This window comes from Callorhinus ursinus, unplaced genomic scaffold (genome assembly GCF_003265705.2).
Source record: "Callorhinus ursinus isolate GAN/ISIS: 27379988/994484 unplaced genomic scaffold, GSC_fseal_2.0 scaffold4, whole genome shotgun sequence".
Lineage (NCBI taxonomy): Eukaryota > Metazoa > Chordata > Mammalia > Carnivora > Otariidae > Callorhinus > Callorhinus ursinus.
In genome coordinates, this window is record NW_027397066.1 from 34,250,042 (window position 1) to 34,274,478 (window position 24,437).

Sequence of the window (24,437 nt, forward strand, 5' to 3'; positions counted from 1 at the left end):
TCATTTTCTTCCCTTCTTAGTTTTTCCTTTACTTGAGCATTATTATTTTCTTTAAGCAATGCTTTTCCATAGCCTTCTCCTATGACTTTATCATTTTTCATTCATTCAGTAACTATTTACTGAGCAGCTACTATGTGTCAGATACTTTCCAGGCATCAGACAACTGGAAGGAGCAAGATAGCCAACACTCCCTGTTCACATGTAATTTACACACGGTGTCAGGAAATAATAAATAAACAAGTAAATCAAAAAGATAACTACAGGGAGTGATAAGTACTAAGAAGAAGTAAAAGATGACATGAAAGATGGTGACCATCACAGTATATACATATATCAAATCACCATGTTGTGTTCTTTAAACTTATACAGTGTCGTATGCCAATTATATCTCAATAAAACTGGGGAAAAAAAGATAATGACCAGTCCAGAAGTGGTCAAGCATAGCCTCTCTGAAGAGGTGGCATTTCAGCTGAAGGCTGTGGGCGGAGACATGACAGGGAGGAAGCAAGAACCCATCAAGCGAAGACGTGTAGAGCATTCAAGGCAGAGGAAGATCAAGTAGAAAGGCTGGGGAAGAGAAACAAACTCAATGTTTAAAAAGAAAAGTATGTGGTGTGGTAGAAGGGTGATGAGCAAGAATGAGTGTGGTGGGAGGAATGGTCGGTCCATAAGCATTGCAGGATGCTGAACCTGGATTAATTATGGAGAAAATTTTTCATTTCACAGTATGAGTATCTAGAAGAACATAAAGAATTTTACATCCAAGTTATGCCATAAATCCATTTACAGTACTTAGAAAATCATTTCTAGTTTCAGTGAAGGGTGGGGCACAGAATGAGCTCTCTCCTTCACAACTTTTCTGTGAATGATCCTGGTGTCGTTTGGCACTGGACAGAGGACATTTGCAACATACGTAGATTTCATAGCCATGGTAGAGTAAAGTAGAACTGCTACATTCTTCTGCTCTACCCTCGGAGGGTTGAGCAGAGCATTCGCAGAGATAGAAAACACCCCACGGACCCCACCAATTAATAATGTAAGCAATAAAGTCTAGGGGTAGATCCCACAGAGCAAATTTTGATGCTTCCCTGAAATGGTTTTTGAAAAAATGCTCTTTCGTTTAGCTTTTATTGTAGGTAATTTTTCTTTATTTTTTTGAGAAGTAACTTGAGTAGGCTAAAGAAAAAAGAAAGAAAGAGAGGGAAAAGCTGCAAATGATTACTGCATGTGTAATTTTGTGAACTCTACCTATAATAGATGCCAGACGACCTTGATGGGAAATGAGAGCATAATCCAGAAGGGCATGCAGCAAGTATTATTCCAGGGAATTGAAGCAATTGGATGAAAATGAGGAAAGGCTTTGGATTGCTCCTGAATATGTCTCTTGAAAAATTTGGAAGCATTTTTGCATAATTGGTTGTTAGGTAGAAGTCATTCAACAAGTATTTTGTGAGCTCCGGCTATGTGCCAAGCATGATTTTTTTTTTAGAACTGGGTCACAATTTTAGTCAATGAAATTTTATTGTCAATGCGGAAAATGTTTTATGTTCCCTATTCTTACTTTTCATTAAAATTTCAAAGCTTTCATAGATTTTTTTTCCTTTTCATCTGTAGTTTTTATAAGTTAAAAAAAAAAAATCCTGGAGGGGCGCCTGGGTGGCTCAGTCGTTAAGCGTCTGCCTTAGGCTCAGGTCATGATCCCAGGGTCCTGGGATGGAGCCCTGCATCAGGCACCCTGCTCGGCGGGAAGCCTGCTTCTCCCTCTCCCACTCCTTCTGCTTATGTTCCCTCTCTCGCTGTGTCTGTCTCTGTCAAACAAATAAAATCTTAAAAAAATAAAATCCTGGAAAATATCTAAGCAGATAATGCCATGTTTTTTCCCATTAAAAATGGTAAACTTGAAAACATTCTCTTAATCAAATCCAAATTAGACCAATGTTTCCTTCAATCCAAGTCCCTATTGATGGGTTTATCTCCTTAGTATATACTACATTGTATCCTGTTCCCTGAAATCTCAATTGACTTAAGATTGTGCGCCTATTCACTAATATGTTCTTTGGGTTAGAATATGCAGCAATATGGGCCCCTGTGGCTCAGTCAGTTAAGCATCCAACTCTTGGTTTCAGCTCAGGTCATGATCTCATGGTCATGAGGTCAAGCCCCATGTCGGGCTCTTCGCTCAGTGTGGTGTCTGCTTCCGATTCTCTCTTCCTCTCCCTCCTGCTCTCTCTCTCGAACAAATAAATAAATAAAATCTTAAAAAAAAAAAAGATTATGCAGCAATGAGGTAACCGGGGTCTAAATACTTGAGAGTTCTTGACTGGTTTATACAATAGAATTACATTCTCTCTTCCTCCACTCCCTACCCCAACTGAAGTTACTAGGGGTAAAGAAATGCTTGTTTCATTTTTCCTAGCATTTATTTGGTGACTTGTTAAAGAAACTTTGGAATAATTTTGTAGAAACTTTTATATTTCACTGTATGAATATTTCAAAAATACCACCAACTAGCTTTTTTTTTTGTTTATGGTTTGAGAGTAAACATCTGTGTATTCTGAAGAATGCACATGTGTATATTCGAACATAACACACATATTTTCCTGCTTATGGCTAATTCCCAACACTAATTTCTATCTGTAGCAGACAGGAACAAATATTTAGATAGCATTGCCTCTTCTATGTATATTTTCAGGTCTATTTAATGAAGTAAGGTTTTAGACCTCTGTTAAAAGTACTAGTTACATGAAGATTTTGGAGGTGTAGTAAGATTTCGATTTGACAGTGGTCTTTAATCAAGGCAAAAATTTTGCTTTAACAATTGAGCTTCAAGAATACAAATATCAAGCGTCCCAGGTTTGGATGAAATCCTTCATTTTCCAGATGTTACAAAGCATTCAGCTTTTCATGGTGTACTTTTGAAGTTTAATTCCATCTTGTCCTTCTACATTTGTTTCCCTAAATGATTTTATTCAGTATCTGAAATCGTTAATCATGGGCCTTAGAAAAAATACTGTATTCTGCTGATTTCATTATATTTGTTAGCTTCACTTAACATCTTAGAGGTGTTTAAGGGATGATCATGAAGCAACTGCCATTCTGACCAGATTTTTTTTTTTCCCTTTTCCTTCATTAGGAGCCTTGATTACAGTAGGAAACTGAAAAATGTAAGTGTTTTGACTTCACTTTGAAAATGTTTTTCCTTCTCACTTTGATGGCTCAAGTGTAAAATGTAGCTCCTAAGTTCAGTGACTCGCATGCCTTGCTAGGAAGAGTCCTCAGCAAACGAGTGAGTATAGGTGTCTCTGATGGAACAGTCGATCGATCACTGTGACAGAAACACAGATTGTAGAGGGGGGAGGTCTCTGTAATTAATAAGGGCTCATTCTAGAAGTAAATGAAAGCTTGCACTCTGTAATTCCATTGCTTAAACACAAGATGATCTGTCTCGGCACTAATATCAGTTGCTTTCTTGAGTGAAATAAGTCAGTCACAGAAAGACATGTATCATATGACCTCACTGATATGAGGAATTCTTAATCTCAGGAAACAAACTGAGGGTTGCTGGAGTGGTGGGGGGTGGGAGGGATGGGGTGGCTGGGTGATAGACATTGGGGAGGGTATGTGCTATGGTGAGCACTGTGAATTGTACAAGACTGATGAATCACGGATCTGTACTTCTGAAACAAATAATGCAATATATGTTAAGAAAAAAAAAGAAGAAGATAGCAGGAGGGGAAGAATGAAGGGGAGTAAGTCGGAGGGGGAGACGAACCATTAGAGACGATAGACTCTGAAAAACAAACTGAGGGTTCTAGAGGGGAGGGGGGTGGGGGGATGGGTTAGCCTGGTGATGGGTATTAAAGAGGGCTCCACACATTCTGCGTGGAGCACTGGGTGTTATGCAGAAACAATGAATCATGGAACACTACATCAAAAACTAATGATGTAATGTATGGTGATTAACATAACAATAAAAAATTATTTAGAAAAAAATATCAGTTGCTTTCTGTCAGTTGGCACAGGTGGGATTATTAAATAAAGCAGTTAGACATAGTTTTTTAGGGAAAAGATCAGCATAATAAAAATCGTGTTGACGGTCATGGGCCTGCACTTTTTCTATTTTTTTTTCTTATTAATGTTTTGAGCTTTTATTAGTACTTCCCCAAAATCGGCTTTTTGGAATTGGATCTTATTTTCAAAGAGCAAGTATGTTAGTGTCCTTTTATTTTAAGTTTAAATTGAGGAATGTAAAAAAATGACCTCCTGTATATAAAATTTAAAATTAGCTGTGACCAACCCCTCCTTTTTTTAATTTCCAGGGTGCTATTACGTTTGATTGACATTTAAATTCTTGTCTTCCTTTTCTTCCTCTATACAACTAGGGATCTATGCCATTTTTCATCAGGCAGTCTTAAACAAATCAGAAAACCCATAATCTAAAACGCAACACAGTTCGATGTTTCTCCTACTACACCTTCCAAAATGGCCTCGTACTCTTAGCACACATTAGTTATTTTATGGTCCTAGTTAACGTCCTGACACGTGGAATTGTCTGTTCTCTGGAAATTTATTTGTAAGCAATCAATGTTAAAAAGACTCTCTGGAAGTCCTGAAGGATTCCTGACGTGCGATTTTCCCACAGAGGTAGAAAACCGAATCACGTCATAGCGTTGATACACACAACCATATTTTGGGCGTGTTGCCATGTGGAACCATGTACACATATCTTTCCTGATCTAGCAAGTGGAAGCAGTGTACAACCAGCACTTCCCCGCCTGATTGAAGCAATAAGACCAAATGTGAAAATAAAATAATAGCTTTTCTGTGAGCTTCAGATCCAAAGAAATCAGCTTTAAGGAGCTCACCTTCAGCCTTCTGGGCTTTATGGAAAAATCACTGTATAGAGCATTTGCTTTTGTGCACAATTTTTTTTTGGAAAGACAGAAAAAAATGGACCGAGGACTGTAGCTGCAGACCATTGAACATTCATGGACATTTGTAAGCACCCAAGGTTATTTAATTGGCAGTAATTTTGTCCAGGCTAAAAATTTCCCATCTCCGAGGAATAGGAATTTAACTCTACGCCAACGCTAGGTAGCTGAAGATCGTACTCTTCATTACTTCACTTTCTTCTGATTTCAGTTAGATATATGCTATTTCTCTTGTGCTGGGGACCGCTAATTTACCTGGATCTCTGCCTCTGTGCCCACAAGTAGGAATTGTAAGCCTTTAAAAGAACCTCTTTCAAAAGGATTTGACAACCCGTTTCATGCTCATCTGGGTGAAGACGCCAGAGTTTCTGAAAATTTTCACTTTCTACCTTTATTACAGAAAAATGATTTTGGAGGATTTATTTTTCCTTCTTGATGTCCTAAAGATCATTTTCTTACAACCAAAATTTCCTAAAACGGGAACTTTATTTTAACTACTGAATCATGTTTGTGTTGACTGATAGAACATTGGGTTCTTACTAAAATGATTTCACATTTAATGGATACCTCATTGATGGTAGTTTTTGTAAATCAGTGTCACATTCTCTCCTTCCGGCTTTCCTCTTGGTGGGGCACTATTGATTCCTTAGCTTAAAAGTCATTCTTGAGGGAAAATTCTCCTGCTCTTGTGCCTGGTTTTGTTTCACAGGTACTAGTTACCATTTACTGGCTGGGGAAAGCAGCAAATAGCTCAGCGTCCTATAGCGGCACGACACTGAACCTGAAGGAGTTTGAAGGCTTGCTGGCTCAGATGAGAAAGGTAACTTGACTTTCCTTCTTCTTTTTTTTTTTTTTTTTTTTAGATTTTATTTATTTATTTGACAGAGAGAGACACAGCAAGAGAGGGAACACAAGCAGGGGGAGTGGGAGAGGGAGAAGCAGGCTTCCCGCCGAGCAGGGAGCCCAATGCGGGGCTCGAGCCCAGGACCCTGAGATCATGACCTGAGCCGAAGGCAGACGCTTAACTGACTGAGCCACCCAGGTGCCCCTTGACTTTCCTTCTTTATCCTAAGAAGTTAATATAAGATGGGAAATCAACACATTTACTTCGTGTTTTTTTTTTTTTTAGATTTTATTTATTTATTTCAGAGACAGCACGAGTACGAGCAGGGGGAGGGGCAGAGGGAGAAGCAGGCTCCCCACTGAGCAGAGAGCCCGACAGGGGGCTCGATCCCAGGACCCCGGGATCGTGACCCGAGCCAAAGGCAGACGCTTAACTGACTGAGCCACCCAGGTGCCCCACATTTGCTTCTTTTTAAGATCCTTAACAGTTCACCGGGGTGAAATTGCACAGACCAGAGATGTCCTGCCCTCCAGGAAAGGACTAGTTGACTTACCAATGAGGTCTTTGCCTTGTGTGTCCCATGCCGACCTGAACTTGTGTAGCCTTCAGAGAATGGAAGGTCTGAGTTCTCTCCAACTTTAATTCCAAAAGAGCAAATGCAATCTGTCAGCATGTGGCTTTGTACGCCAGAGAGCTCTGCACTTGTTTTCTTGAGGGAATAACGCCTAAATTAAACAATACAGTATTATACAAAAATGAAGACTTGCTCTGCATTTGTCCTAAAGGTCATTTTGCTTACTCGTCATGGCCTTGGTGTGGGTGAGGTCATGTCTGCCAAGTTCTTGCCTGGCCATCCACCCTGAATGGGCTCTGGCAAATTAGAAGCGTTCTCTCCAGAGATGTGCATTTTACGGGCATTGTATTTGGGTGACCTGGAAATTCGGAAGACTTTTTTTTTTACAGTATTTAAAGCTTTATTTGGTTATGGGAAAGACTGACTTAAGGTAGGAATTTGTCAAAGAAACAGTGGGATGTATTATGCATGTCTGCCTGTGTGTTCCTTTTTAAGGTTCAGCAATGTACAGGAACTTACCCAAAGTCCTAGGATATAGGACTGTCCGCGGGCAGGCCCACCCAGCCAGCCTAGTAAGTGGATGAGGCTCAGTTGTCACATCGTGGGTTTTGGATAAGATCCCTATTGTAGCACAAATAGTCCAGGTCTTGCCCTTCCTCATTTCTCTAACATGCAAATGAAATGCACTAATGAGACCTTGAGAGACATTCCGCGCTTTACAAACTTTCTTTTCATACTGAAAACAAGAATGTGCTCCACCTTTCTAATAATTTATCCTTCTTTCTTTAAATTAAAGATAATGGTACTGATAGTTCTTCCCATTTGGCTTGAGCTGGTCTGGCTCATGTATTTTGTAAATGGACAAAGCTTTCATATTGGTTGTTATGCATATAAGCAAAGTCCTTTAAGCTAAATTCCTTTAAAAATAAACTGAACACACCCACACAATACACTGCTTCTTACTTTTTACTCTCGTGGGTCCTTTAATTTTTCATGTAACTCTGTTCTTAGAGCAAGTACAAAGGTAAGGTTTAGTCTGATTTGTGAAATTTGAATGCTTATTTTTTTATATTAAATTTGGATTTGAATAATGATACAGGGGTCACTCTTTTTTTTAAGTTATTTATTTATTTATTTGAGAGAGAGAGAGAGAGAACGAAATCACGAGTTGGGGGAGCAGCAGGGAGAAGCGGAGGGAGAAGGACAAGCAGCCTCCGCACTGAGCGGGGAGCCCGATGTGGGGTTTGATCTCATGACCCTGAGATCATGACCTGAGCCCAAATCAAGAGTCGGATGCTCAACCGACTGAGCCACCCATGGGTCATCTTTGTACAACTGTTTAAAAGCCCTGCCTCACAGTTCCTTTCTTTGCTGGACCTGATTTATTCTTGCTATGGACATTTCTTACCATCACTAGTCCAGCTCCTCTATACTCTGAGCAGCTATGGTTTCTTCAGCAACCCTTCTACTGAGACCATATTGAGCTGACCCTCGTTATATCAGCTGCCTTGAAATGACCTGTCGTTGCTAACAGCGGTTCCCTTTTTTTAATGAACGTAGTACAATATCACAGGACCCAAGAGAGTACTTGGTATCACTGGACACAGCATGGCTTAACTAAATGGCCAGCTGTGGTACTCCCGTGCCTCTGAATAGAGTGTAATTGATCTGAACGTCACAGATAGATATATCCAATGCCTGGAGATACTAGTTTATTTGGAATAGATATTACCTCATTTTATCGATTAAAATTGGGTTTGTCTGGGAAATGCAGAAAACTCTAAATGTTGCTTAAATAAGATGAATTTAATTTCGAACTTACATAAAAGAGGTCTGAACATGAGCAGTGGGCAGGTGATCATCAGGGACCCAGGGTCCATCTGTCCGTTTACTCCAACATCCTCAATCCTTGGGTTCTCACCTTCTGGTCCATCATGGTCGTGCAAGCTTTAGCCATCATATCCACCTCTGAGCCAGGAGAAGGGAGGGATGAGGAGATGCAGGACCTCTGCCCTCCCTTTAAACACACGTCTGCTAAGTCCTACACTACGCCTCTGCTCATATCCTATTGACCTAAACTTGGTCACACATCCAAACCTACCTGCAAGGAAAGACTTGGGAAAGGTAGGCTGTATTTCAGCTAAAACCTGTGGGTGTTTTCACTGGAGAAGAAAAGGAGCAGATATTGAGGAGACAACTAGAATTGCTTCGGCATAGACACAGGCTGAAGTAAATTTGCAATTGAAATGTTTTCTTTCACAAAGACTAACCAGAAATTTTTTATATTCATTTTTCTAGTGAGAGAAATGTTTGTAAAAAATTATCAACTTGTAGGGGTGCCTGGGTGGCTCAGTCAGTTAAACATTTGCCTTCGGCTCAGGTCATGATCCTGGGATCGAGCCCCGAATCGGGCTCCCTGCTCAGTGGGGAGACTCCTTCTCCCTCTTCCTCTGTCTCTCCCCACTGCTCATTCCCTTTCTCTCTCAAAAATCAATAAATAAAATATTTTTAAAATATTTCTAAAAATTACCAACTTGTACAGTAACGTGTAGAGCCCTTAGCATACGCGTCTGGCACATAGTAGGTATTCATCGTAGGTTGCTGTTGCTATATGCCAAAAAAAAAAGATCTCTGAGAGCATAGTGACAATGGCTTTTCAGTGAGCCCAGATATGTCAGAGAAGGTCTCCCAACAAGAGGGGACACTGAAGTGGAGCAAAGGGGCATTACTGTGAGAATGTTGAGGTTGAAGGAAGAATCATGGGGACTAAGTGGCCTTAGAATCTCAGGGACTAGAGCTGGAAAGTGAGCAGTCTAGGTTCTTCCTTTTTATGTCTCTCTCTCACCTCTTCCTCTCTCCTTGAGATTTCTTCGCATCAGGGAACATGGCCAACAGCATCTCCAGAATTACCTGCTTCTAGCTCCTTGCCCAGAAAGCAGGGAGATTCTTCCTTCTAGGCCCAGCTGCAAAATTCCTAGGGGTATACTCTGGCCCAATCTCTGTGACCAAGGGTAACAGGTACCATGATTGGCCTAAGCACTACCATTTCAGGAGGGGAGTGGTGTTAACTAGACCAAGGGATAAAGACAGGGGAATGCGAGGGGAAAGAACAGACCTCTGCCTGAAATAGCAGCCAACATCAGCCTCTCTTCCCTTAACCTGCCTTATTTTTTCATGATACTTACCACCCAACTTTGTATTCATTTATCAGTTTTTCCATTTATCTTTTGTCTTCCCTACTAGAACATAAGGCCTGTGAGGACAGGGTATTTATTGACTTTGCCGAGGGTTGTGTGCCCAGCATTAGGACCGTGTCTGACGCATAGAAGATGCTCAGTAAATATCCAAGGAGTGAATAGCTTCCCCAACCAGAGGGTGGTAGGTGCAGATGGGTCATCAAGCTGGAAAAGCAGAACCCTAAGACACTCCAGAATAGAATTTAGCCGCTTTATAAATCACAAAGGAAGCAGAAAATGTTGAGTGGTAACACAGAAGCATCTGGAGTGTCTCAGATACTGTAAGTCACCCACAACCTTGGCTGGTTCTCATTATCTCTGACAAAGAGGGATAAGAAAAGGACAGATGAGTGAAACAATCCAAAAATACCATAGATGTTGATAGTTCTCTCCGCATTCATTAACGTACGTTTATTAGAACAACTAGCAGTTAGTACAATGGATAGATTTGGGTCTTGTCTCCTATCCCTAAAGTGCTCTCTGTAGATGTCGAAAATTTCCTGGGTTCCTGGATGAAAAGCATTGATGACATAACTAGACCCCGCAAAAGGAGAATTGGGACCATGCCAGCCTTTGTGCTGCTGTATAGCTTTTGTTCTCCCCCGAAAGCTTAACTTTGGGTGACTTGACAGAATCCAATAAAATTGCTTACCCAGCTGATGTCCACATCTTTATTTTTGGCTGAAGAACCAACTTCTTGCCTCACCCTGAGCTTCCAAGGGGCCAGGTTGGCCAAGGGGGACCACGGGTGGCCTGTTTTTCACTTTTCAAACTGGCCATGCCTTTCGGCTTCCTGCTCTCTTGCTGGGTCCGCGGTTTTATTCTTGGCTTTCTACACAGTCATGAACAGAATGGCTTTTCTGTGTTTCTTTCCCATAACAAGCTGTGAGAAAGCAGTCGAAGCTCCAAGAGACATGTTGACTTTTTCTTTCTTTCTTTCTGTTCTCTTGTGGTTTGTAGTAGGGGTGGGGAAGACATTTGGGCCTTTGGAAGAGCATTTCTGATTATTATTATTTTCTTGAAAATCCAGTTTGTAGTGCTGCACCAAGCAGCTCATAAAATTATGTCATTTCTAGACATGACAAGTGACCTGGTTCCGAGGGTTTGCCCTCTCTGATGGGAACCTGGGTCCAAGGCATCTAGTTATGGGGTGTAAATGGAGAAGGAGATAGGTGAGGGTCAGTGCATATACAGGTTGTGCCCTTCCCTACGTTCACAAATTCTGTATGATTTACATATTGACATTTACATACCCAAATGAATACGTGGAAGTAATTATAACCATAGCTAACACTTTTTGAGCACTTATGCCTCAGGCATTCTTCTGAATGCTCTTTGTATGTTAACATGTTTAACCCTCCCAGCAATCCTGCGAGATAGATGGTATTATCAGCTCCAGTGAGTAGACGAGAAAACTGAAATCAGGCGAGAAAACTAATAACTTGCCTGAGGTCACATAGATGACAAGAGGCGGAGGCAGGATTTAAACCCAGTCGGTTGAGCTTCCAAGACCTACCCTAAGCTCCTGACCTACCCTAAGCTGCCTCTGTTTTGCAGTATTTATAGTTTGGTGATGTAGGCATAAACAGCAGTTAGGAAAGGGGCATCACCCAGGTTAGCATCCGTCACAGAATAAGGAGGCAGTGAGTGTCCCCTAGTTGGAGAGGTGATGCTGGTAATGGCAACTATACCCACCTCAAATTTGATCAGACATTGGCAGGTTTTACCCTTTGGGATTTGAAGATGGAATCCTGTGTTGGAATCACAATTTTGCTGCTTACTGTGTGACCTCAGTCAAGTTACTTAACCGCTCTGATTCTTACTGCCCTCTTCTGTAAAATGAGGACAATGCTAACGACATCATTGTAGGGTTGTGAGGATTAAATACATGTGCAAAAAGCACCAAGTGTAGCCCTAGACGCATGGTAAGTATTCAGTAGGAGTGACCTTCATTTTTTTTAGCCATTTGGCCTATTCTCGGTGAATCAACAACCCACGATTATTACTTGCATTTCCAAAGAAATTAAATACAAAACCATATCCAATTTAAATCTATACTTTTCAGTTAGTTGATGAGTTCTTCCTTTTGCAGCTAGTCAGGCCTGGCTTTTGTTCAAGTCCTGGTGAACTTCTGACCTACAAGTAAACTACCTTAATTTCCATAACTGGAATTTCTGCCTCCCTCTGGAGGGTCAAGTGGGCCGTGCTCACCCGGGTCATGTGACAACCTCTTCTTCCGGGGCCCTAACCAGGGCCTCTGTGTGGAGGCTGCAGGGTGTTCCTCTCCATCCTGCCCTCCTGTCTCCCACTCCCTTCTCTCCAGGCCAAACCCGTGTGTGCCTCACAAATTACAGCCGCAGCGGCCCTTCAGAATGCCTCCCGCTGGGGAGTGTGTCGCGGGCACTGGAGAGAACGGATAAGCACCTGGCAAAGCCATGTGCTACAAAGGCACGGGCTCCAGTGGGCATATCAGTCGGTTCAGGCAGTTTCCAAAATCACTACCATGCAGAGAATATCTGTTTATTTTTCCTCTCTTTTGGGAATGTGGAGGGGACCTTCCCGAGCATCCCAGGACATCCACAGGGTGACATTCCAGTCTTTGCTGAGGAGCGCAGGCCCCTCCGCCAGCATCCTCCGCAGCCCAGGTTTTAAGCGACAGTCTGGAGGAGATTAAATTGAGGTTTATCTTTGAGTGACCGGCGTTATTTTTGTTTTCGTCAGCCTGGCCGATTGTAATGAATGCGACGACACTGGCGGGAACAAGGCTTTTATTCTAATGCAAGGGTGAGGATGGCTTCGATTGACCTTTCCGCTGCTGGGGTTTCAGTGTTTTAGTATGTGCTGCTTGCGCTGGAAAGAATTTATAATCACAGGCTGTCAAAGACAGCCATTGTTCTCCCTGCTCCGAACATGTAGGTCAGCCGCAAGCGCTTCAGCTCCCCCAGCGCCAGGGGCTGGCCGAGAGCGAGAGCATGCCTGGATTCTTCTGAGGCATCAGGGAAAGCAGTTTGCATATTTTTCATTGCCTTTTTTTTTTTTTTTTTAAACTTTCTGCCTCTGAAAGACAGCTCCCTTTCAGAGCAGGAATTTCCCTTCAAGGTAGCAGGAGATGGATGCGTGCTGCTTGCTCCAGACTTTACAGACCTGATTCTGCGGCAAAAACAAATGCTGTGTGCCTTGGCCAGCTAGCGTAACCCGGAGCAATCGCGTCGCCGACCCGGGGGCTCGGTCCCAGAACAGGCATGAGCCTATGGATTCCGAGAGACGGGTCAAGGTTAAGGCTTTTGGTGTTTAGTTTTGTTTTGGTCGGTCTCTGTACTCTTGTGAATCCAAACTTAATGAGGCTTTTATTCTTCGTTCCTTCCTTTTTTTTTTTTTTAAAAAAAACGTGGTATTATGTGAGTTACTTGGATATTTATTTATTTATTTAGTTAGTTAGTTAGTTATTTATTTGAAGTGTGCATGCTTTTCTGATGGGGAAAGTTGCAGCAGGAAGGGTGGAAGGACGCAACGTTGGCTTGTGGATGATAATCCGTGCCATAATTTTTTCCATCCTGACACCACACGCAGGATCTTTTGAAGACCACCCGGAGCCAGATTTTCCTGGTATTGGAGGCTCTCCGTCTGTTGCTGAAGTGTCTGTAATATCCTTTTCGTTTTATTTTTGGATAGGAGACTGATGACATTGAGAGTCCCAAACGTAGTATCCGAGACAGTGGCTACATAGACTGCTGGGATTCGGAGCGCAGCGACTCCCTGTCCCCCCCTCGCCACGGCAGAGATGACTCCTTCGACAGCCTGGATTCCTTTGGCTCCCGCTCCCGGCAGACCCCTTCACCAGATGTAGTCCTCAGGGGAAGCAGCGATGGTAGGTTGCAGCCTTCGTACACTGCACGTCTTAGAGGTGAACATTCACAAGAGCTGCCTTGTCACCTGTGGACGGAAGGCAGGCTCCAGATCCACCGTGCTGGGACCTGGTAACTCTAAACTGGGAGAAGAAAAGCGTTTTTAATGTTGTTTTTCGTGGCCCTTAGAATTTGGCTTGGCTGTGCCAGCAGTTTGAACATGGCCTCAGTGAGCCTCTCTTCTCTTGGAAAATATGTTACATCATTCCTCCCTTGGTCTCAGTGAATCAAGACGCTGTGTAGGCCATTAGCTCATAAAGTGTGCCGAAGGTTTATATGCTCTGGGTATGAGGAAGGGAAATGTGTGAGTACCACAGTGCAGAAGTGAAAATGCATCAACTTCCAGCAAGCTGGAAATGCACTACACGCACTTGGGAAGGTGCTGAAGCCTGGGAAACTTTAATTGGCAGGGTTTTGGCAATCTGTTCGATGCTTATGATACCTGACCGTTGCCTGGAGCCATGCGGGTGGCCCCCAATGTACACAGCCCAGACTGCCTGTTTGTTCTGAGTCTGGGTTTGATTTAAATCCCATGGATTTTCTACCACCTGTAAGGAATGATCATTTTTCTTTAAAAATGTGTGGTCATGTGACCTGATGTAAATTTAAGGCATATTTTCCAGAAGCTGTTTACGTCACTTGTAGCTTTGTACTTTGAGGAAGGGAAAATGGCTTGGTTCGCCATATATAAACTTAAACTTGCAGGAACGCACTGAGGTTGGTGGGGCATTTTTTATTTGTTTTATTTTATTTTTTTTAATGCATTGCTCGATTGATGCTAATATTCCTAGAGACTTAAGGCTTCTCTCTGAGATGAACATTCCCTTTTATGGCTGAAAGATCCCTTTCAGCTATAAAACTCTATCTAAAATCCTTGAGTATTTAATGTGCCTAGGTCCTGAATTAATCACTTGACACCTAGCATCTCTTTTAGTCCTTAGCACCGGAGTACGAGATACTTAGTCCCCCCACCCCACCCCGGGCTATGAGACCTTCCTTATCTGTATTTTACAGATGAACCTTACAGAGGTTAAGTAATTGTCCTCGAGTTGTTAAGTGACAAATATCACTGTCATTAAGTAGTGTAACAATGTTAGCCTCCAAGAAGTGTGAGTCCAAAACTTAAACTCTTAAACATAATTTGCCCACAACTTCTGTTTACCTAATAAATTTTTGAAATTCTAGAATGACTGAACTAATGCCTTTGTTTAGTGCTTAAGCTTTCCAACAAATAGATTAGCCTTAGGGCGACATAGTATGTGACTCCAAAAGAATTCCATGGTGCATTGTGAGCTGTTTGAAAAACATTTCTAAAATTTTATATGACATCTTAAGTACCACCCACAGCATTAGAAGTTACAATGCCAAGTATGTGACCTAACTGAAGTTTAACATAACCAAAAGGTAGATTTACTTTTATAAAACATATCTGAGCCAGACTATTTCATATTATTTTGATTGTTTTTTAAAAAAAATTATTACTTTGTTCATCTTGGTTTTATAAGTGGTTTTATATTCTGTCACAGCTTCGAGGGGCTCAGAGTTTGTAATGAGTGACATCTTGAAGGGATTTGAGATGGTAATTACTAATATTGCACTAATAGGTGCTGAGGCACAATTTAACTTGCAACAATTAAGATTGATAAGCTAGAGTCTTTTTATAAATATTTTTCCATGTAAAGAATAATATGAAATTGAGCCTCACAGAACACCATCCATGAAAGAGAGCACCTTACACATAGATTTCACCAAGCAGCCTGATACCTTCAGGCTTATGTTCTTATAAACGAATCAAGACTTAATGAGGTTTAAAACACACACACAGACACACACACACACACACACACTTTTTTAAATCTGCCTTTAAAAATAGTGTAATTTTATTCAAATAGGTGTTGTGTTTTATTAGAATTTATGGTCTATTTTTAACGATGCTAATCAATAAGATTGCTAGTTCTAATAAACACTTCCAAATTTAGAAGAACATTTTTTTTTTAAGTCTTGAAAATTTATTTCCTAAGGACTCACAATCAATTAGGGAAAATCTTAGCATAAAATTCTCCAGTTCCACATTGGGTCAATATTTTAATATCTTCAAGGCCCACTGACTCATTCAACGGGGACAGTCAAGAGCCACGCTCATAAGAGGTGCCACGATTCTATGGGTTGCACCCGAGAGCTACCCGGTTGGGATGCTGTGGGTCCCCAGGGTTAGTTCCGCCAATCCGTCTTGCTACACAGGTCCCGGTTCCTCCCCTCACCTCTGCTAGCATCCTCCTGAGGCCACTTTATGGACCTCACTGAAGAGGAAACACAAACCTTTCTACTCAGATGCGTTTAAAATTAAGAACATAGTTTAGAAATATGATGTATTTTGTTAAATGAGTATTCTTTTATAGAAAAGATGAGTTGAGGGAAAGAAATAAGGAATGAAAGAAATTAAGGTGGTAGAGGGAGATGAGAAAGCCAAGGGCTAGGGGTGTATATGGCCAAAATACGGGGAAAAAAGAAAGCTCCCCGCCCCCCCCACCGCCACTCCAGTTACTGGAAAGGGGAGAAATGTGGCCCCCCTGGAAAGGAAGACTCAGACTTTGATAAAGTAATATCATCATCATCATGTGCTGCATTGTCATTTCCTAACTTTGGGCATACATAGCGAAGGCACCCTAGTATATATATCTGTGTTTTCGGAATGAAGTCATACTCTTTGGAAGTCCTGGCCTTTGATAAGAATTCTCGTATTTACTGAGGGTGTGCCGTACCAGCCACTTCCTAGGTGCTTTGCGCCATCTCCTTGAATCCTCACAATACCTGTCAGAGCTGCCTTAACATCTCCATGTGTCCGATGAGGACCCTGAGGAACGGAGGGTTTAAATTTCACAGAGCTACACAGCTAGTAGGATGGAGCCGAAATTAGACCCTGGTCTCTAAGTCCAGAAAACTGTACTTCTTTCAACTGAGTCACTCTGCCTCAGGGCATCTGCAAATTAAGTTTTCTTGCACTGTCTGTTGAAGACATTTATCAAAGAGTAATTGTGGGAAGGAAAAGGGTGATCTGTGTATTTGTTAAACAACCTATTTTGAGACTTTCACTAAGATTATTACAGATAATATGTTTTTAGATACTGTACACAAAGAAGGTTCATAGATGATAGGATTTTAGACATTAGAAAATGGAGACAACTCTTAATTCATTACTAAGCCTTCATAGTTGATTGAAGAATCATTTTCTTTCATTCGTTTATTCGAGAAAGTGTAGTGCTTCCCCTAGTCAGGATGCTTTAAGCAAAGGACATTTCTCCAAGAGAAGTTCGTCACAGAGGAAGGAACTTTGGACTGGAGTCTGGAGAACAGAAATTGGGAGTCCTGAGCTATTACATTTCAGCCATGTGGAAGGGGCTCTTTCTGCGTCTCTGAGCCTGTTTCCACCTCTGTAAAATGGGGATATTACCAAATCAGAAAACAAATCTAAGAGTTTGGCAAGGGAAGGTAGTGTTAGCGTTTGTTTATAAAGCATTTCATGGGGCCTCTAAATGTTCCACTGGGACACTGAGACAGACTGATACCGTCGATGAAAGACTTGGGGTGGGAAGGTGCTAAGTTATGAATCAAAAACCAGCAAGTACTGAAATGGTCAAAACTTCGGAAGGGAGGCTGAAAGAAAGTGCAATGAATAATTCATAAACTGCCTATTTCATCCTGCAACAATGAACAACTTGTTTATGGTCAATGCTTTTAACTTGTAAAGTCTTTTAAAAGCCATTAAATCATTTAATCTCCAGGGCAAATCATTTCATTCTAATTTTTACAGAAGAGGACAGGCAAGTGTGATAGAACCAGCCTAGGAGCCCAAGGTTCACTAGTGACAGATCGAGAACTATGATGACATCAAAAGTAGTCAGCATTTATCAAGCACTTACCCTGTACCAAGTACTATACCAACAGTTTACATGTTTGCAATCCTCGCAAAAGCCCTACAAAGTAGGTGGCGTTATTATCCTCACTCTGCAGATTGGGGAAACTGAGGCTTCGAGAGGTGAGTTAACAACTGCAGAGTCTCACAGCTAGTGAGTGGCAGAGCTCAAAACAAAGTAGATCTGGCTTAAGACCCTGTGCACTGCCCACTCGGCTAGGCTGCCCCATCTCTTGACTTGGTTGAAGGCTCTTTTCACAAATGTAAAGAAATAAATTTTATTTGCTGTCAACAAAGTTGAATAACCTATTCCTGATCCTCTCGTTGATGAAGAGTTTCCAACCAACTCTCACATGGCGGCTTCTGTTAATAGTAGTGTTTGTTTTATTTTTTTATTATTTTTTTTTAATTTTATTATGTTATGTTAGTCACCATACAATACATCATTAGTTTTTGATGTGGTGATCCACGATCCACTGTTTTTGTAGAATACCCAGTGCTCCATGCAGTACGTGCCCTCCTTAATACCCATCACGGGGCTAACCCATCCCCCCACCCCCCTCCCCTCTAGAACCCTCAGTTTGTTTCTTGGAGTCCACAGTCTCTCATGGTTCATCTCTCCCTCCAATTCCCCCCCCTTCATTTTTCCCTTCCTTCTCCTGATGTCCTCCCTGCTATTCCTTATGTTCCACAAATAAGTGAAACCATATGATAATTGACTTTCTCTGCTTGACTTATTTCACTTAGCATCTTCTCCTCCAGTCCCATCCATGTTGATGTAAAAGTTGGGTATTCATCCTTTCTGATGGCTGAGTCATATTCCATTGTAGATATGGACCACATCTTCTTTATCCATTCGTCTGTTGAAGGGCATCTCGGCTCTTTCCACAGTTTGGCTATTGCGGGTATTGCTGCTATGATCGTTGGGGTGCATATGGCCCTTCAATAGTGTTTGTTTTAATGACGGCTTCGCTCTCATAGATCTTGCCAATTGAGTGAGATGAGACTCAGGATACAGGGATACAAGATAATTATTGGGGCTCTTGCCCCCCCAAAACTGATTTGGCAACATTAAATTCTCTTGTGTTGCCTAAAACACTCTTTAAGCCAAACCAATTCATTTATTCCTCAGATAATTTGAGGATGCCCGCTGGGTGCAAAGATGCTGTGATCAATGCTGTAAGTGATGTAAAGCCCTTGTTCTCAGAATACAAGGTCAAAAGGGTAATGTGCCCGAAGAAAAGACTAGATTGGGCCATGGGGTTCACAGGAAGAAAAGATGGCCTTCAGCTATGGGTACCAGGAAGGGCTCTGATATAAAGGAATATGCTTTTATTATAACTCAAACCCCTTCCTGGAAGGCAAACCCTTGGTCTAATCTAAATCTGCCATTTTCCAAATTCCTATTCTTCTTATCCATCTTTGCCCCTTGATGATAACTAATATTCTCCAGGTGTTTCATAGATTGGTTAAAGGTACCTCCAAGACATTCCTCTATAAAACAGAATCCTTTATAATTCTTATTTGTGTGACTATCTAGCACAGTGTAAGACAGGCAATAGCAGGTGTTCAGTAAAAACTCCATCAGTTGATTTATGTCTTTTCTTTGGAGAGTCGCAGAATCTTAGCAGCCTCTAGTTCTGCTGCAAATGTGTTGCAAATCGTAATTCTCAGATACAGTTGGGCTTACCTCTATTTTTTCAACTGAATTTTTTCCCCCTGATTTGAGTTCAGAGCTTTTCCCAGAACAGACTAATTTAGACGGATACTTTAGATTCGCTAAGTGAATAATTTAAGGAAGGAATCCCCAGAACCCACAGATCTAACCACATCCCTAATACTGCACACTTGCCATCAGGAACTGTTCTGCTAACCCCGCGCATGTTTTCAGCACCCATCCTCTCTTCCCCAGGGAGAGGAAGTGACTCTGAGTCCGACTTGCCACATCGGAAGCTGCCAGACGTGAAGAAGGATGACATGTCTGCGAGGCGGACTTCCCATGGTGAGCCGAAATCAGCAGTGCCTTTTAACCAGTACCTCCCGAACAAAAGCAATCAGACGGCCTACGTCCCCGCTCCTCTGAGAAAGAAGAAAGCAGAGCGAGAGGAATACCGGAAGAGCTGGAGTACTGCCACCTCCCCCCTGGGTGGGGAGAGGCCCTTCAGGTAAGGCCTGAGCTATGCTGCCCCCATCCTGGCTTGAGCACTAGCAGTGAAGGGACCACACAGCTCCGGCGCACGATCGAGCTCAGATAACCATTCCAGAACTTTGACGTCAGATTACAAATGGCAGGGGCACCTGGGTGGCTCAGTCGTTACGTGTCTGCCTTCGGTTCAGGTCATGATCCCGGGGTCCTGGGATCAAGCCCCACATGGGGCTCCCTGCTCAGCGGGAGGCCTGCTTCTCCCTCTCCTACTCCTCCTGCTTGTGTTCCTGCTCTCGCTGTCTCTGTCTGTGAAATAAATAAATAAAATCTTAAAAAAAAAAAAAAAGATTACAAATGGCAGTGGGCTAGACAGCTCTTTGGAGAGAGATTGTGATGACAGAATCTAAGCTTCATGAAGGCACCGAGAACAGTGCCTGCCACACAGTAGGTACTCAACAGATCCTTGTCTAATGAGCAGATTTTTGAAACCAGTTCTAGTGAGAGGACATGGAGAGCAGGTCTGTCATCCATGTCTTTCTGAGGAGACTGCCTGACTCCCACTCCTGTTAAATTAGGTGCAGAAAGCCACATCTTTTTGCGAGAAGACTTTTTCTTAAATCTAGATACACGATCATCTAGATACAAGCTCAAGTATGTAAGGGATGCATGAAACATGCTTCAGAATTGCATGGAGAAACTCCTAGTAAAGGGACGATACATTGAACTGCTCATCTCTTTAGAGAAGCAAGCAGGGATTTCCCCTAAACTCTGATTATGTCTTTATATTTATGCGTTCATTTAGTCTGCAGGTATTTATTCAGCACCTACTACATGCTAGGTGCTGTCTTTTAGGCACCCGGGACCCAGTAGTAAATAAGGTAGAGTCCCTGCCTTCAAGAACCTTCTAGTCCAATAAAAGAAACTTATGGTCTAGTCTAATCCTTTGAGCAAAACCACCCTGATGACTGCATGCTTATTTCTAATAATCCACCTTTATTATCTATGAATTTCATCGAATAAACATTTTATTAAAAGTTTTGATGACTGAATCAAACATGACTTTTCCCTTTCCAGCAGAAAAGGCTTTTTGCCTTTCAATATCAATTTTTAAGTAGCTTCTACTATTGAGATTATGATGCATCGTATTTATTAACAAATTAATGGCTGCATTTAACTTTCTTCACGTTACCAGGATCATATTGCATGCTATGACTTTTTTTTTTAAGTGAAAAATAATATCAGAATGACCAGGAAATGACATATGGCTTGCTCCCCAGCCCAGGCTGTTAGTTTGGTAAACCGTGTTGTCCAACTCACTAGCTATCCTGAAACAATAGAGGAAGAGGGAAGTGAAGTGGGGTCTCCTTGTGAAGAGGACCCAGTCAGCCCAGTGGATCCTGGTGGGAAGCCTTCCGATGGTGGGTTAGAATTACCCACTGGCAGTGGCCAGAAGCAGCCTCCTCCAGAGGGGGCTGTGGTGGCACCAGCTCCCAAGTCTGAAGAAAAAGATGCTGTTGAAATCCAAAAGCGCCGAAGGCTAGAACAAGCTGGAATCAAGGTCATGCCTGCGGCGCAGCGCTTTGCCAGGTTAGCTCTGCAGGCCGAAGGCTTTTGTGCATGCCTGGGGTTTGGATTCTGTCTGGCTTGCTGGAGTTTCCATCCTGTTTCCCCTTTGCAGCTCTATTACCCCCCCCCTCCTCCTCGAGCAAATAGAGCTGCGAGTCTTTGCAGGGGCATGTCTCCGCCAAGAACTTGGTTGTTCTAAATGGAGGCGAAGAGTGAGCTTCTTGCTGCTTGATTAGACCTTGTCCTAGTCAAGGATTAGTGGTCAGTCATTTGTGGGTTGCGGGATTTACCTAACAATAACATTTTATTTTTCAATTGTTTGCAGCCTGTTAATTTTCACGCTACTCCTAAATGGCTCTTACCTTACTTGACACATCATTGGAAAATAGTTCCTTTGAAATGGGGAGCACTCTCTTTAGAAAGAGTGGTTGGCTTACAAAAACCCACTTACTTTCTTTGTCCCAAGGGAGTGGTAAGATTGCACTTACTTGACTCGTTTCCTAAGGCACGGTGATTCAAAAACAAAGAATGGAGTAATTCCTTCTCTTAATTGTAACAAGGGCACCAGCATCCAGCCCAGATGACTTCATATTACATGTGTGATGGAAACCTTCAGCAGTCCAAGCCACAGAAAACTGTAGTTCTACAGTTTTAGGTAGTGTTTTGAGAAGCTGGTTAATTTTTCTCATATAATAATCACGAAGTTCTTAACAAATCATAATGAGACCAAAATTTATTTGACAGTTTAAAATTCATAACAGTTTGATAATTGAAATTCCTTTGCCATCTGCTGTTCCATTTAATTGGGAGAGGTAGGTGACATACCCATTTTCAAGAAGAATAAACTGAGGGTCAGTGGTAGTAAGTGACTTGCTGGTCTGAGAGCTGGTTACCGCTGACCTGGTGGCCAGATCCACATGTTCAGACTACAGTACTACATCTGCCTCCCACACATTTAACAGAACATTTTCCATTTCTCTGTACAATTCCAAATGTGGTTAGAGCTGTATGGTCTAGTTCTTAAACTGAAAGTTCCAGCATTGACTTATATGGATTTAATTCTAGAGTAGCTTTGTATTGATTAAAAAACAAAAACAAAAAACCCCAGGGTATACTTCTTCCCTGTCTGTGGTATCTCACAGATAAATATATCTATCCTAAACATATATGTGCTTCTAGAAAACTCTACCATAAAATTGTGCTTGTGCTCCAAGCAGCTCTCTGGTTTTCTGAGATAAGAGAGAGTAATGTAGAATCATAAAAACAAAACCAAATCCAGGTATTCTATAAATTTTGGTACAGAGACCTTATCAGACACATATTTTTTCAACATCATTTTGGCATTACTTGTATCAGAGAACAAGCTCGATGCTGAGAATACAAAAATGAATAGTATCCCCTTAGCATGTTTCGTTTTTCAGACTTTTCCTTCTGTTTTCAAATTTAGGGCCCAGTGGGAGTAGGTATTATAGGTAAGAGTATGAATTTACAAAAAAATTTTAATTGAATATCCTTGACACACATAACTTTGTTTTTATCACGTCTGAGAAGTCTTTAAGCTAAAATTTACTGAAGACACCATGATCTTTTTTTCCCCTGTTTTATTATCATTTTCAAAAGTTACAACTCCGCTTGGTTAAAATGAATCTCATTTTTAAAGATTGATTTTTCTATAATTACCAATCTGGTTGAATATTATAATATGTGTATTGGCTATTCGGGTTTCTTCTTCCATATCCTGTGCCACCTTTTCCCATTTAAAAAAAATTCATTTTATTGTGGTAAGAACACTTAGCATGAGATCTCCCCTCTGAACAAATCTTGAATTGTTCAATGGAGTTTTGTTAACTATAGTACGATGTTGTACACTAGATCTCTAGAATTTGTTCATCCAGCCTAACTGAAACTTTATGCCCATTGATTAGCAACTCCCCATTTCCCCCTCCCTCAGCCCCTGGCAACCACCATTCTATTCTTGGATACTATGTATTTGACTCTTAGATATGGCATATGAGAGGAATCATGCAGTATTTTTCCTTCTGTGACTAGCTTATTTCATGTAACAATGTCCTCAAGGTTCATCTGTATTATCACATAGTGCAGAATTTGCTTCTTTTTAAAGACTGAGTGATATTCCATTATATATAAATGTCACATTTTCTTCGATTCGTCCATCAGTGGACATTTAGGTTGTCTCCACATCTTGGTTATTGTGAATAGTATAGCAATGAACATGGGAGTGCTACTATCTTTTAGGGATCCTGACTTCAGTTGTTTTGGATAAATAGCCAGAAGTGAGATTGCCAGGTCATATGGCAGATATATTTTTAATTTTTCAAGGAATCTCTATATCATCTTAAGAGTATACAAAAGAGCAACAAGATATGAGTGGGGATCCTCATTAAGTTAACTCAGCACACCCAGGAATCATGGTGATGGAGAGAAGAGAAGAGATTGGACAAGTCTGGGAATTCCGTGGGTGTCCTGTGTCAGTAACTGTGAGGTTTATTTTGTAATGAAATATTGAAATCTTTTATGATAGTTCCCATTCTGTGCACAAACCTAGAATCATGGTTAGTTTACAAATGTAATTCTGATGGATGAATATTACATTTATATGGTAAACTTTGCTCCCGTCCACGTTTCCTGTCATCTGGCTCAGTTGTTTACATATTTCGTCCAAGTTAGCTCTATTAGCAGAAATTCCCGGGTCTGTTAAGATCATCACACCTGAGATCTTCTGGCTTAACATTTAAAATTGCATTCAGGAAAATTAAGCATATTCCCAGAGAATGTCCCCAACAGCAATGTGACATAGTGTCTCCGAACACCCAGAATTCATTTGTTGGCAGATTGTTCAGCTGCTAGCTCTCTCTAAAGGGTTTATACACCCCGTGTCTAGCCTGGCCTGTCTGTGTCCCTGTCACTTACTTTCTGTAGCCTTCATCAGAGTTGAAAGTCATGCTAAGTTTATCCTGGTTTTCATGTGGCAGAAAGTAGCTTAACTGGAATGAAACACATAAAGATGAAAAGGTTTCTTGATATCTGAAAAATAAGACTATAAAATTATGTAAATATGCTGATGTCTCTTAAAACATTTAACCTCCATCTCCTGTCTTTGCCATCCAGATGAATTTTGGCTTCCACATCTTTGAACCCAGCAAGAGTCCCAACATATGTTCTGTGGTCCATTTCTTAGCTGGGAAATTCTGTGTCTGTAGAGATGGGTAATCATATAAAGTCATGGGCAAGGGATGGAGGTACACAGACAGAGGACAAGGCTTTATTTCCTTAGGCTGTTTTATTGTTGTTTTTTCCCAAG

At 41.5% G+C, this 24,437-nt stretch overlaps 1 protein-coding gene across 12 annotated transcripts in view; it reads left to right on the forward strand.

The window, feature by feature from the left end:
- Window positions 1-24,437, forward strand: part of LIMCH1 (LIM and calponin homology domains 1) — a 321,761-nt gene that overhangs the window by 219,124 nt on the left and 78,200 nt on the right. For 6 of the 12 annotated variants that reach the window (XM_025887555.2, XM_025887556.2, XM_025887552.2 and 3 more), the window contains exons 5-8: window positions 3,134-3,164; window positions 5,641-5,751; window positions 13,258-13,453; window positions 19,316-19,568. In XM_025887555.2, the coding sequence (XP_025743340.2) occupies window positions 3,134-3,164; window positions 5,641-5,751; window positions 13,258-13,453; window positions 19,316-19,568 (591 nt within the window). Of the gene's footprint in view, window positions 1-3,133; window positions 3,165-5,640; window positions 5,752-12,572; window positions 12,860-13,257; window positions 13,454-19,315; window positions 19,569-20,869; window positions 21,137-24,437 lie in introns of those variants that run through there. The other 6 variants (XM_073891590.1, XM_073891591.1, XM_073891592.1 and 3 more) reach the window with 3 other exon arrangements.